Genomic DNA, 13,746 nt, shown 5'->3' on the forward strand with positions numbered 1-13,746 from the left:
GCCAAGGACCAAAATAGAGTTCGTAAGGTTTCAATTTCCTGCTGAACCCGAAGAGTGAGCCCTCCCCACCCAGTCACAGGCAGCATCCAAACCCTATCCCCCCTGGCACCTTTCTGGCAGGAGATGATGCTAGAGCACCAGCACAAGGCAGGGCTGCTAAGAGGGGTTTGCATGGTTAAAGAGAAGGCTCAAATCAGTTGCTACTCCCACCCCTCCTTGCTTCACATCTGGAGGACAGCAGTCCCTGGGGATGCTCCCCTGTGCTAATGGGGACAGGTAGCACATAGGCCTGTGGATTCAGGAGGAAAGAATCTGACACTCTCCAACACCCTCCCAAAGAAACTCCATGCACTGAAATTATCTGCATCAGGGAGCAGGGAGTAAAGTGGAAAGGGTCAGATGAGTCCTGCAGCTATTCCTGATGGTTCTTCTCTACTTAGGATCTGCTTTTAAAGAGAAAGAATGGGAGAAAAGTGCAATTGGCCTCCCCTGGTTGTGTGTTATTCAAAACAAAAGGCAGAAATGAGTTAGTTTCATTGCCATTTATTGCAGGCATCCCAGAGGCTGAAATCCACTGAAACTGAGAACCTATTAAACTTGGGAGGAAGATGGGGTTGACTCAGCCAAGTGAGAAACACCCAGACCCACCTCTAATGGGTGGAAAGAGCATCCTTGCTGCTGCGCTGGGACATTTCAAAGGACCTGGAAAGGAGAGGAGGAGGAAGGTGTTGAGCATCTCTGGAGCCAGGGGCACTGCTGCCCCACATGCCTGGCAGAAGTGAGGACGCGGTGGCCTCTCTCTGCCAAACCCGGCATGGCCCAAAGACAGAACAAGACCCTACAAATGGCTGTGGGTGTGATACTTGTTCCACTGTATCTCAGGATGGTTTTGGCTTGGACAAAAAGAAGTTGCCTGAGGTCCATGGGCATTCCTTCTGAAAGCTGGCTAAGCCCAAAGGCACCCACAGTATGGCTGAAATCCAAAGGGCTGGGGTGAAGGGCTTCTTCCCTGTGAGGGTGCTGAGGCGCTGGCACAGGGTGCCCAGAGAAGCTGTGGCTGCCCCATCCCTGGCAGTGTTCAAGGGCAGGTTGGACAGGGGCTTGGAGCAACCTGCCCTAGTGGAAGGTGTCTCTGCCCATGGCAGGAGGTTGAGACTGGATAAGCTTTAAGGTCCCTTCAACCCAACCCGTTCTAGGATTCTATAATTCTATGAAACCAGCAGGAACTAAGGCTTAAATGTGTCAGGCTGAGGCCATGAGGGGAGATTTGAGCAGGGACTCAACCGCCTTGCTGGATGGGGACCTCCACGGAGTTAACCCACTGAACCCAGCATGAAATCAGGGGCTGTGACAGCAGTGCTGGGCTGCGTCTTTCTTGGGGTCTAGGACTTAATGCAAGGCACAGGGTAGTTTCCATATCCCACTCTTTTTACTTCTAGATGGTTCAAATTTATTTGGAAAAAGGCAATAGAGTCTCTACCTTTCCATGTCCACCCAACTGGTGTCACGTTCTTTCAGCCACCCCTGAGTCGTGTGATCTGTGAAAGGACAAGTCTGTTCCAGGCAGCAGGAGAAAGTATACAGGAGGCACCGAATGCACAGGTTGGGATGCTGTGCTTGGGATGGTGCTTGGGGCTCTCCACGGAAGGGAAATGGGCAACAGAGAGGTCTTGGGGTCTTCACAAAAGCCAAATAAATAGTTTCTAAATGATTCTCATGGCTACTTGATCCCATGGGGTCAGAGGGAGACCAGCTGGCTGGACATAGAGCACTTGGAGGGGCAGGGAACTGAAGGAGCAGGAGACTTACAGCAGAGGAAGATGGCGAGGAGCGGGAGGGCCGACACGGCCACTGTGCTGACTGTGAGGATGGTCACATCCATGAAGTCTGTGCATCCTTCTTCTGTGGGCAAAAACGCCAGGAGTCAGCACTAAACACCATTGAGGCAGAAGGTGATAGAGGGGAAAGGCAAATCATTGTGAACCATGCACATGTGCAAAACAAGGGAAAATAAATGAAGAGGGAGGTGCTGAGAATCTAGTTTTGCTTTGGCAAAGATTTCACTTCCCTGAAAACCCCAGTTTGCTGGATTTGGCTTGGGTCTAACTGCCAGTGGCCAAGTTGGAGGGATATTGGGATTTACATATCATATATAAACTTTAGCCTGAGTGTGTGGGGTGGTCCCTGGAGCAACTCCTCTCACCATGGCGATGGTGGATGTTCTTGATGAGGAAGCTGGTCATCAGCACCACCACAACCACTCCTCCAGGAGCAGCATAGCCCATTGTGCGCTGCGCTGCCCGGGGGAAAACAACAGAGTCATGTTAGCATGTGGTATGGGTTGCAGATGGGGCTCTGCCCTCACCTGTGATCTGGTGTGGAACCCACCAGCATGAGGAGCACAGATGCAGAAATATAGGTTTCATTAAAAAAAAAAATGGAAGAATGAGATTTTGGGTAAAATAACCCCCCGTGGACCATTTTCCCCTCCCTCCTTCCCTCCTTGCCATTCTTGGTAGGGCAGCTCACCTGCTTTGCTTTTCAGCTGGGTGAGATTTGTAGGTTGGAAGGTTATGGTGGTGGAGACCAGGAAGGTTACCACCATGATGTATGTAAGGGCAATCTCTGGCAATATGATTGCAACAGAAGGGCCTGAAAGTAAATAAGACAGGGCAGAGCATCTGTCTACCACCTTCATTGCTTTGTAACCCTCCATCATATCCCTTTCCCACTCTCTCACAGCCTTTTCAAGCTGTTCTTGCAAGCAGCCTCTCCATCTCTTGGTCACTGTAACTGCCCTTCTGCAGTTAGCCCTCACAAGGGCTCTGGGGAAAAGGGAATAACTATATTACTTGCATGCATTGGTTTGTAGTGCATATGGAGGTCCAGGACCCCATGACTAGCTAAGATCACACACTGGGAAAGACGTGTTGTTCTGGCTGAGTCTATCCCATGTGTTTAGCTGCGTTACTCTCCCTCTGGGGGCACTACCTTCCTGCCTGACCCCACCAGACATCTCCCATGACGTCTTCACCCCACATGGTCTGCAGGTGGGAGATGGTTTCTCTGTGCTCCAGGGAAAAGGCATGGCCTTCCTAGCACCACCCCGTGCCCCCAGCCTCCCGCAGCCATGTCCTACCTTCCTCTCGCATCCAGAGGCCACCGGCGGCACCAGCCAGGATAGAGGCGATGCATACCAGCCCGCAGGTGTAGGCACTGAGCCATCGCCATAGCTCCCCTCCTGTGCAACAGAGCAGCACCATGTGAGCTGTGAACCCCACGGTATCCTGTGCCAGCCCCTGCTGGGTCCCTGCCTCAGCTTGGGATGCAGCCTGTGCCCACCCAGTATGCTGGGGGATCCTTGGTGGGTTGGATCTGTTCTTTAGTGAGGGGACCTGGAAAGGGCTCTGTTTCCCCCCAGGACTGAGAATTAAACACAACCTCTTGAAAGTGGAGCCTTGTAATAGTAAAACATAAAAACAAACAAACAAACAAAATTAAAATCCTGAGAAATGTCTTTTTCCACAAAGGTGTCAGTCAGTACCTCAGCTATCTGGAATAAAAATGTTTGGGAAATACCAGGATCTAACAAAGCTTGTTCAGCCTGGAGAAGAGAAAGCTCTAAGGAGACCTTAGAGGAGTCCCCAGTGCCTAAAGGGGCTACAGGAAACCTGGAGAGGGGCTTTGGACAAGGGCCTGTAGGGACAGGACAATGGGAATGGCTTTAACCTGCCAGAGGGGAGACTGAGATGAGCTCTTAGGCAGAAGCTCTTCCCTGTGAGGGTGCTGAGGCGCTGGCACAGGGTGCCCAGAGAAGCTGTGGCTGCCCCATCCCTGGCAGTGTTCAAGGCCAGGTTGGACACAGGGGCTTGGAGCAGCTGCTGCAGTGGAAGGTGTCCCTGCCCATGGCAGGGGGTTGGAACTGGAGGAGCTTGAAGGTCCCTTCCAACACAAACCACATGAGGGTTCAGTTGCCCTGACTGGACTCACTTATCCGGAGCTTCTCAGACTGGCAGGCGGGAATGATCAGTCCCCATGCTGAGACAGCAGCAAAGACCACAGCAACCACCGCGATCCTCAGCACATCCTGCAAGGGAGGGGAGAGACCTGGAAAACACAAACCGGAGGAGTTGGGAGTGAGACCACTGCTAGGCCAAGCAAGGGGGGCTCTGGTTGGCCATGGGGCTTCTCTGTCATGAGGACACATTCAATTCTTTTGCCACCTGGTGTTGAACCAGTGTTTTTTGCTGCAGGCTGTGGTCCATGGAATGTACAACCTAAGACAAGTGCTGCCCACAGGCTTTCTTGGCCACCCCCTCCCCCACCCCCCCAGATGTTCTGCTCAGCATCACCTCAGCCAAGGGCCATAAACCTGGGACCTTCTCCAAGAGGGAGCAGCCAATCTCCTGCCATCCATCCTGCCAAGGATTGTGCTTTAGTGGGATCAGAGACTGGGAATTGCTGCCAATCATCCTACCATGAGGAGCTCCTGTCAACAGCACATGGGGCACAACCTCACAGGAGGGCAGCTGAACCTTGGGGGGATGGAGGCAGAGGCATAGGATGAAACCACCCAGGGAAGGGTGAGAGAAGGAAGAGTGATGGGAGGAGAAACCACAGCAGCCATCACCTGCAACCGTGATGTTCAGGGAGGTTTCTTCCCAGCTTATCCTATTGCTGGCGTTGCAGGAGTAGGAGCCGCAGTCCGATTTCTTCGCCGACCTCAGGTACAGAAGGCTGCGGCTGCTGGAGAGACGGAAGCCTCTGTCTGGGGGCAGGGGCTGCCCATCCTTCTTCCAGGTGATGGTGTCCACCCTCCCCTCTGCCACCTCACACAGCACCTCGCCGGTGACCTGGGCCATGAGAGCACTGCTCCGGAGCTGGGGGCGAGACACGGGCTCTGGGTAGGGGACAGGAATACCAGAACCTCTTTCAGACATCACTTGGAGCATCAGTGATGGGCTGCGATTGTCACCGCAGCATCTGTGTGCCTGCAGCAGTGCAGCCAGGGGTCAATTTCCCTTGGGAGGCCCTAGGGCTGCCATGCTCATGGGTTTGGGCTGGTTTATTGCTAGCTGAGTCATTGATTTTATTGCATTTGAGTAAATAAAGGGCATTTTAAAACACATCAGGAAATGAGGGGGAAAAAAACAAAAAGAAGAAAAAGATGCAGATCCCATTCTGATTTATCTGTGGTTGGAAGAAATGGGTGGTGAAGACCTGTGGTAGCATTATGGCAGCAGCATTATGACAGCAGTGAAGGGATAATATTAAACTAAATGAAAGGAATTGCTGGGAGTGATATCGAGGAAAAAGTTCTGTGCTATTTCAAGTCTGCTCTTATCTCTGTGGCAACATCTGGTGCCTGCAGATTGCAAACAGACCATCAGGCAGTGTGGCCCGAGGCTGAGGACTTTGTCCTGACTGCTCCATAAAGCTCCATGGGCTCCGCTCCATGTGCTCAGCCTGGTCTGCCCTCCAGAAGTGCTGGAGGTACCCTCTGCAGCAGGCACTGACACACAGCACCCTCCAAGTCCCTCCCTCCCTGCATGGAGAATAGAAAGAAAGGGAGGGAATTGTGCTTCCAGGATGGAGCCCAGCCCTCTGTCACAGTCTGGAAGGTCTCCTTGGGCAGCATCACCAAATGTGCTCCCCTAGGACATGTTGGGAACCTCTTCCCAGAGTCTCCCTGGTGATGTCTCCATGCATGACAGGTTGATAGTCCGTAAACAGTCAGGTATCAGTTCGTCCATCGTATTTGAAAAATCACAACAGTCAGGTGAAGTTCCCAACGACTGGGAAAAGGGAAATATAACCCCCATTTTCAAGAAGGGGAAAATGGATGACCTGGGGAATTACAGACCAGTCAGTCTCACCTCTGTGCCTGGCAAAATCTGGGAGCAGATTCTCCTGCAAGGCATGCTAAGGCAAATGAAAAACAACAAGGTGCTTGGTGACAGCCAGCATGGCTTCACTAGGGGAAAATCCTGCCTGACCAATTTGGTGGCCTTCTATGATGGGGCTACAAAAGTGATGGACAGGGGTGGAGCAGTTGACGTCATCTACCTGGACTTGTGCAAAGTGTTCGACACTGTCCCACACAACATCCTTGTCTCTAAATTGGAGAGACATCAGTTTGATAGGTGGAGCACTCAGTGGATACAGAACTGGCTGGATGGCTGCATGCAAAGAGTTGTGGTCAACTGCTCAGTGTCCAGCTGGAGACCAGTAACGAGTGGTGTCCCTCAGGGATCAGTGTTGGGACCGGTCTTGTTTAACATCTTTGTCAGTGACATGGACAGTGGGATTGAGTGTGCCCTCAGCAAGTTTGCTGATGACACCAAGCTGTGTGGTTCTGTTGATACGCTAGAGGGAAGGAATGCCATCCAGAGGGACCTTGACACACCTGTGAGGTGGGCTGATGCCAACCTCATGAAGTTTAACCATGACAAGTGCAAGATCCTACACCTGGGTGGGTGCAATCCCAGGCACAGCTACAGGTTGGGCAGAGAAGAGACTCAGAACAGCCCTACGGAGAAGGACTTGAGGGTATTGGTCAATGAGAAAATGAACATGAGCTGGCTGCAGTGTGCATCTGCAGCCCAGAAAGCCAAACGTACTCTGGGCTGCATCAAAAGGAGTGTGACCAGCAGGTCAAAGGAGATGATCCTGCCCCTCTACTCTGCTCTTGTGAGACCTCACTTGGAGTATTGTGTGCAGTTCTGGTGCCCACAACTTAAAAAGGACATGGAACTGTTAGAACAAGTCCAGAGGAGGCCACGAGGATGATCAGGGGACTGGAGCACCTCCTGCATGAAGACAGGCTGAGAAAGTTGGGGCTGTTCAGCCTGGAGAAGAGAAGGCTGCGTGGAGACCTTATAGCAGCTTTCCAGTATCTGAAGGGGGCTATAGGGATGCTGGTGAGGGACTCTTCATTAGGGACTGTAGTGATAGGACAAGGGATAAATGGGTTAAAACTTAAAGAGGGGAAGTTTAGATTGGATATAAGGAAGAAGTTCTTTACTATTATGGGGATGAGGCACTGGAATGGGTTGCCTAAAGAAGTTGTGAATGCTCAATCCATGGCAGTGTTCAAGATCAGGTTGGACAGAGCCTTGACTGTCAGGGTTTAGTGTGAGGTGTCCCTGCCCATGGCAGGGGGTTCGAACTGGATGATCTTAAGGTCCTTTCCAACACTAACTGATTCTATGATTCTAGGTAACACCCTTGCCCTGCTTGCACCCATTACCCTGTTCTTTCCTCCCATGCCCACCACTTACTGAGGACTTCCAGCAGGATTTTCAGGCTCTCCCTGTCTCCCATGTTGACAGTCGCTTTGTAGATGCCACTGTCACTTTCCTGGACACCCTCCAGCAGGAGAGATCCATTGGATGGATGGAAAACAGCTCGTCCTGTGTAGGGCGCGTGGATGGCTGGGCTTTGGGATCCCCTGTAGTACTGCAGGATGGTGCGGGAGCTGGTGCCATTGAGATATTCCCACTGCATGGAGTAGACCTGTGTGATGTTACCCAGCCCAGGAAGCAGTGCTGGTGATCCCACAGCAGCAACTTTACTCTTGAGGGGTTCCAAGATTTCTGCAGCCTGTTGCAAAGGCACCAGCAGCCCTGGAGGGTGGGAGAAGAGAAGATGAGCTCGGGAGATGGAGCAGGTTGGCATGGCTGGGGAGAGGCTTTGGTACCTGGATGCCAGGGGCACACACATGGTACCTGGACTACTTGGTCACAGCCCCTCACAAAGCCATCTCCCATCACGCTTCCAGGCAGGGAGACATGCCAGCTGGAGCAGATACAGATGCCGAAACACAGCCCAAGATGCTTGGAGCTCTCTGCTTGCAGCGCTGCAAGCTTGTTGTACTCCACTTTTGTGTGTACTTTAGGTGGAGTTCCCTCCCAGTCCATGCCAAGACCAAATTTTCTAGTTCTGACCTAGTTTTCATGGTTCATTCCCAATTCTCAGCCCTGTTTGGGGCTGAAGGTGTCCATCCACTCCCAGAAGAGCTGCCTCCCCCAAATCACAGGGTGATTTCTGGGCTTGTCATGACTTGGGCTCTAAGAGGTACTTGGGGACTTCAGGAGGAGGGTAAGTCATAGTGTCTCCCTCTTCGTTTTTTGTCCCCCCCCCCCAACAACAAAAACCAGCCCAAAACAGAGCTTTCTAAAAAAGCCAGGCAGAATCATGACTAAAGCCCTGTGTTGGGAAGTGGAGTCTTGAAAACACACATATTTTAAAGGGTGAATGTAAAGGGTTTAAAGCTAGGAGCCAGCCCTAGGCAGAGGAAGCAGAAGGAAAGGTGTTTATCTGCACAGGCAGTGGCCCAGCTACTTGCTAGCAGTGTTTCTGGTGCTCCTGGGGGGCTGCTCTGTTGGAGTGCCAGGATTTCTCCTAAAGCTTCTCCTCTCCTGTGTAACTGCTCCATGGGAGCATTGGCTCTGAGGCTCACAGAGACGGGGACCAGCATCAGCTTGTCCCAGCCCCAGCCCACCAGCCAGGCTTTCCGCCAGGACACAGGCTCCAGCAGTGCTGGGAAGCTGGGCAGGTGGGACACGGCACCCTGGCTCCCCACACACCCTGTTTGCTTCCCGGTGCTCCCAGTTCCGCCTCATCAGTGGATGCTCATGAGCATTTGCTGCCCGTGCAGACAGCCTGAGAGTGGCTCCTGCGTCCTGCTTGCTGCTCCCGGCAGCTCTGCAGGTGGGAAAGGAACCGGTGAATCAGCTCACCTGATGGCTTCCATCTCTCATCCCCACAACATCTAGAGACAGCTCATTCCATGCCTGGCTGCCCTATCCCCCCTGCTGTTACCCAGCCTGAGAGGAAGAAACAGCCTCATGGCTAAAAGTCCCCTCGCTCTAGGAAAACCCTGTTCATATAGAACATATGGCACCATCAGCAGAAGGGAAGAGGAAACACTTCATCGCAGGCAAGCTTTCACAACTGCAATATACGAAACTCATCTGATAGGCACTTGGAGCTCACTAACACCACAGCATTGGAAATCTACATTCTAACAAGTTGCTTTTCTCTTTTAGATGATCACCCTGAAAACTCTTTGTACCTGTGCACTTCAAGGAGGCCACTGCATATATAAGGACCACACTGAGGCTTCTCACATAAGTAAAACAGCAATAAATGTTGTGTTATTACATACATCAGCCCCAGCATAAATCTGCAGCAGGCTTTTAGCCTTGGCACTGTACTTGGCTCTTGGGCCGCTTCTGCCTTCTCTGTCATTGCACAGTGAAGCAGAGACATCTTCCCCTTTCAGGTGAAGCATTTGCCCCCTTTAAAGAACCTCCTATTGACCAGATATCCCCCTGATCAACAGCAAAGCTCTGATGAAGCCTCAGGCCCTCTGTGTGCTTGCACCAGGCAAGGATCTGGACGCAGACAGCACCAGCACCCAGCCCAGCCTGTGGACTGCTTACCTGCAAGGAGCACCCAGCTGATCCCCACCAGCTCCATGGGATAAGTCAGCATCTGCCAGGGAAAAATGGCTCAGAACTGCCCTGCTTTCTCAACAGCCCTTCAGGAGTCCACGCTGTGAGAACAGCTCAGGCTGTACCGGGTGAGTTCCGGTGCTCCTGATGCAGCACTGGGGGTAATCCCAGTCTGTTTTCCTGACGATTACTCCTCTCCTTCCTTGCCACCTCCTCTCCTGCTCCTCTGCCTGGGGATGCTTCCCGGAGCCTTCCCAGTGGCAGCTCCCAGCTCTTGCCCCTGCGTCCTCTGATGATGCTGCAAGTGGGAAAGCAGAGCTGACTGATCCCTGCCCACAACGGCAGCAGGGAGAGGCAGATCCCAAGGTTCTCCCTATTGGTCAGGGAAGCCCTGGGAGCAGCCCCCACTGAAGGAAATACTGTGCTTGATTGACAAGGCCAAAGCAAGGAGAATAACCTACCTGCCTCCAGGAGAGGTGCCTATTCCAGTTCTTGCAGCAACAGAGGTCAAATGAGCAACCGTGGCATGAAAAAACACAGAATCCCAGCCTAGTTTGGACTGGAAGGGACCTTAAAGCTCCTCCAGTACCAAACTCCTGCCACAGGCAGAGACACTTTCCACTGCAGCAGCTTGCTCCAAGCCCGTGTCCAACCTGGCCTTGAACACTGCCAGGGATGGGGCAGCCACAGCTTCTCTGGGCACCCTGTGCCAGCGCCTCAGCACCCTCACAGGGAAGAGCTTCTGCCTAAGAGCTCATCTCAGTCTCCCCTGTTCTGGCAGGTTAAAGCCATTCCCCTTGTCCTGACACCATTACTGTGCAGCTCAGAAAGGGCAGACACTTTGCAGCCTTCCCTTACAACAATGGATCAACTTTCTGCTTTTATACCCAGCACCCAGTTCTTGGAGCTTCGTGCATCTTCCTCAAGCCAGCAGTGGGCATCTCCCAGCTGCCTGTGCCCATGAGCTGCCACATTTCCCCCTGTACCTGCTGCTTGTCATTGACTCTCCCTGTCTGCTGTTGAGCTGCACCTGGGAAAAGAGAGAGTGTTATTCTTTGGCAGCCACACTGCGGGTCTGCACTTTCCTGCCCGCCAGCACTGAGACACCAGGGAGGCTCTATGGCACTTTCACCAGGGGCTGACATGGATTTTGTCTTTAAGATGGGGATTTCTGTAACTACTTCTCTAAGTTCAAGTGAAATCTTCCCCCGGGAAGAAATGACTTTGTTACCTGAAACAGGCACCTTCAGGGGTGAAGAGTCTGATGACATCCCTGATGGAAGCTATGGAGATACACAGCTTGTTGGCTTGTTTTGAAGTGGAAACCCCTCAGGGTCCTCTCCCCAGCTGGAGGTTTAAGGGAGCTACAGCAGAACAGTCATGGCCACACTTAGAGGGCGCATTTCAGAGTCCATGAAATTGCACTTTTACAGCCTAGATACACGGCAGCATCTTGATGCTGGTCTTCGAGCTAAAAGTTCTCCGGAAAATCACTGTACCAGTGTTGCATTCTGATGTGCTTCTGCTGCATGAGGTTTGCAAGAAATTTCTTGTATTATGCTGCAAGAAATCTGGAGAGGGGCTTTGGACAAGGTCCTGTAAGGACAGAACAAGGGGAATGGCTTGAACCTGCCAGAACAGGGGAGACTGAGATGAGCTCTTAGGCAGAAGCTCTTCCCTGTGAGGGTGCTGAGGCGCTGGCACAGGGTGCCCAGAGAAGCTGTGGCTGCCCCATCCCTGGCAGTGTTCAAGGCCAGGTTGGACACAGGGGCTTGGAGGACCCTGCTCTAGTGGAAGGTGTCCCTGCCTGTGGCAGGGGTTGGAGCTGGAGGAGCTTTAAGGTCCCTTCCAACACAAACCACCCTGTGGTTCAATGCTTTATAGGGGATCCAAGCTCTGGCAGCCAAGGGGTCTGCCTCTCCAAGGCCTGCAGGGAGCTGGCTGTGAACCATGGCAGTGCCCCAGAGAGGGTTGAGAGATGAGCTCTGATCACTCAACATTCTCAGTGTTTATCTGTCCCCTGGCACTGCACTGCACCATTTCACAGCCAGGTTTGCCCCTCTGGCCACCTACATGTCAAGGAGCTCTCAGTCCTTGTGCTCCAACAGGAAGTGGGAAGGCGAAAGCAAACCCTGCTCCTGCTTTTCATCTACCAGTGGATGGAGCAGCCACTGCCACAATGGCCCTGCTGGGACTGAAGCCAAGAGAGGTCCCTAAGGGAACATGTCATGGGAATGGCAGTCTTGGGGTCACCATTGAGCTGTCACTGTCACCCAGCCAAGGAGCCCCATCACTGTCACCCTCCACTGGGCTGCTCCCAGCAGCACAGCCCATCCCACAGGATCCCCAGCCCAGCCAAGGCTCACCAAGCAGCAGCGGGATGGAGCCGAGGCTCCATCAGCGCCAGCCGGACAACAGCATCTCTGGGTCAGGGCAGAGGAGCTGAAGCTCAGGCTGATGGTCACCACACCTCTGCTTGATGCCAGGGCTGTCAGCTCAGCCAGGGAGGAAGATGGCAACTCTTCCTCAGGCCCTGGTGCAGCACAGGGGTTCATTGTGGGCCCAGCTTTTCTTCCTGCCTCAGCTCACAGGCTGCTACAACTGCTGGTGGTGGGAGCTGGGGAAGAGGGGGAGTGTCTGTGACCCTTCTATGATCTTATTTTAGAGCCTCGATTGACGCCAGGGCAGGAGGTGAGAGCACCAGGGCTCAACGTCACTAAAGCAGCATCACCCATCAGCAGCAGGGGAAGCCTCCCCCCGGCTCTGAGATGGGGACCTTGCGTACCTGCAGCAAAGGCTGGACAAGGCTCACTGGGAAGCGGAAGATGAAGGATTTAAGCATCCCTCCAGCTCCAGCAGGGCTTCAGAAGCCCTAACAGAACTGTGATAAGGATTTGCAAAGCACCAAGAGCAACAAACAGGGATTAAAAGTACATAAATGGTAAAATGCAAATCTATAAGCAATGCCCATGACACCATGAACTGCCGACCTTCATAGCACAGCCCATCACCTACAGGTGAACACAACATGTCCCAGCTCTCACCCCTTCCTTCCTGCCCGTGAATCCCAGGGCCATTGCTGTCAGCCCAATTACTGCTGCCTCCACTCATGTCACCTGCACTTGGCTGGGTGATGTGTCCTGTCTGGGTTTGCACCTGAAGGTGGCATTGTCTGTGAGCAGCAATAGGGAAGAGCTTTGCATGGCCAAAATCAATCTGTCTTTCCTCCTGCTCAGGGAAAACACTCACTTCTCTAATACCTAAAGGCAAACAGCCAATGAGGTGATTGCTTTCATGAAAGCACAGCACAAGAGAACTCTTCCCAGCAGGAAATGCCTCCTTTCACATGCCCAGGAATAGCCCCCAAACCCCAGGGCATGGGTGCTGCAGAGAGGCCTCTTTGAACACCCTCTTCTCAGCACTCTTTGGTCCCCAGCCCTGTGCTCAGACCCTCCTGGCCTTACTGGGGAGGAGTGGGATGGAGCAAGCGGCCATCCCCACGGGAAGCGCCCACATCTCCTGACCCAGGGCACAGTCACAACGGTGGAATCTGCTGCTCACAAACCTCTGCAAGGCCCTGGAAGGAGCTGGGAGCCAGCACCAGGCATTGTCCTCTCTCAGGAAGCAGACTTGCAGCTCAGGGTGGGCAGAACAACCCCTGGACACCTCCATAGCTCCATAGGATTTTCCCTGCTCAGAGAAAGCTGAAGGTCTCAAAAAATACCCAGTTTTGGGGAAGGACAAACTGGAAAGAGTGAAACTCCTTCCTTTGCCTTTTAGCCTGGAAACAGCCAGCAACCAAAGATAACAATGGTACCTTTTCCTATGAGGATCACGTAAATGGGACAGGCAGCAGGCTCCTGCTGACTTCCTCCTCAAAAAACCCCCACTCCATCAGAGAGCCCAGTCAGTTCTCACTGCTCACAAAGACAGCCCTCCCCAAACCCCTCACCTCCCATTCCTTTTGTTAACAGCCCCTGTGCTTCCCCACGGAAAGCCTTCAGTGGGACCCAAGAGCTAACAGGGAGGACTGAGGTGGGGGATGCACCAGCACATCCCTGTGACCTGCAGGTGAGCTGAGCGCTCTGGGGCTCACTGTGGGGGAACAGGAAGCTCTGAGGTGTACTGGGGGCAAATGGGGTTCCTGGTCTGACCAGCAGGTAAATGAGGGGGCTCTGGTTTCACCACTTTGAACACTCTGGGGGCACTGAGAGCTGAATGAGAGGCTGTGCTGCACAGCCAAGAGGGAGGAGTCTGGTCCCAAGGGCACCCAGAGGAGACAAAACAC

The 13,746-nt window shown here is 53.0% G+C and overlaps 1 protein-coding gene across 1 annotated transcript; it reads right to left on the minus strand.

Moving 5' to 3' along the window:
* Window positions 1-527: 527 nt before the first annotated feature.
* On the minus strand, window positions 528-9,906 carry LOC117436278 (CD276 antigen-like). Its single transcript, XM_034063981.1, has 11 exons — window positions 9,584-9,906; window positions 9,447-9,498; window positions 7,281-7,625; window positions 4,631-4,900; window positions 3,991-4,107; window positions 3,140-3,241; window positions 2,530-2,652; window positions 2,204-2,296; window positions 1,810-1,902; window positions 1,481-1,538; window positions 528-702 (listed from the first exon to the last, which is right to left on the minus strand). Exons 2-11 carry the CDS (start codon window positions 9,496-9,498, stop codon window positions 651-653), a joined length of 1,305 nt encoding a protein of 434 aa, XP_033919872.1. The 5' UTR covers window positions 9,584-9,906; the 3' UTR covers window positions 528-650.
* Between the last annotated feature and the right edge of the window lie 3,840 nt (window positions 9,907-13,746).

Source organism: Melopsittacus undulatus, chromosome 6 (assembly GCF_012275295.1).
Source record: "Melopsittacus undulatus isolate bMelUnd1 chromosome 6, bMelUnd1.mat.Z, whole genome shotgun sequence".
NCBI lineage: Eukaryota > Metazoa > Chordata > Aves > Psittaciformes > Psittaculidae > Melopsittacus > Melopsittacus undulatus.

Bases quoted from the DNA above. Each gene is read 5' to 3' on its own strand.
- LOC117436278 (XM_034063981.1), bottom strand. From the start codon at position 9,498: ATGCTGACTTATCCCATGGAGCTGGTGGGGATCAGCTGGGTGCTCCTT. The intron at 4,108-4,630 runs GTGATGGCTGCT...TGTGTTTTCCAG, and splicing joins CCTGAACATCACGGTTGCAG to GTCTCTCCCCTCCCTTGCAG. The intron at 3,242-3,990 runs GTGAGTCCAGTC...TCTGTTGCACAG, and splicing joins GTCTGAGAAGCTCCGGATAA to GAGGGGAGCTATGGCGATGG.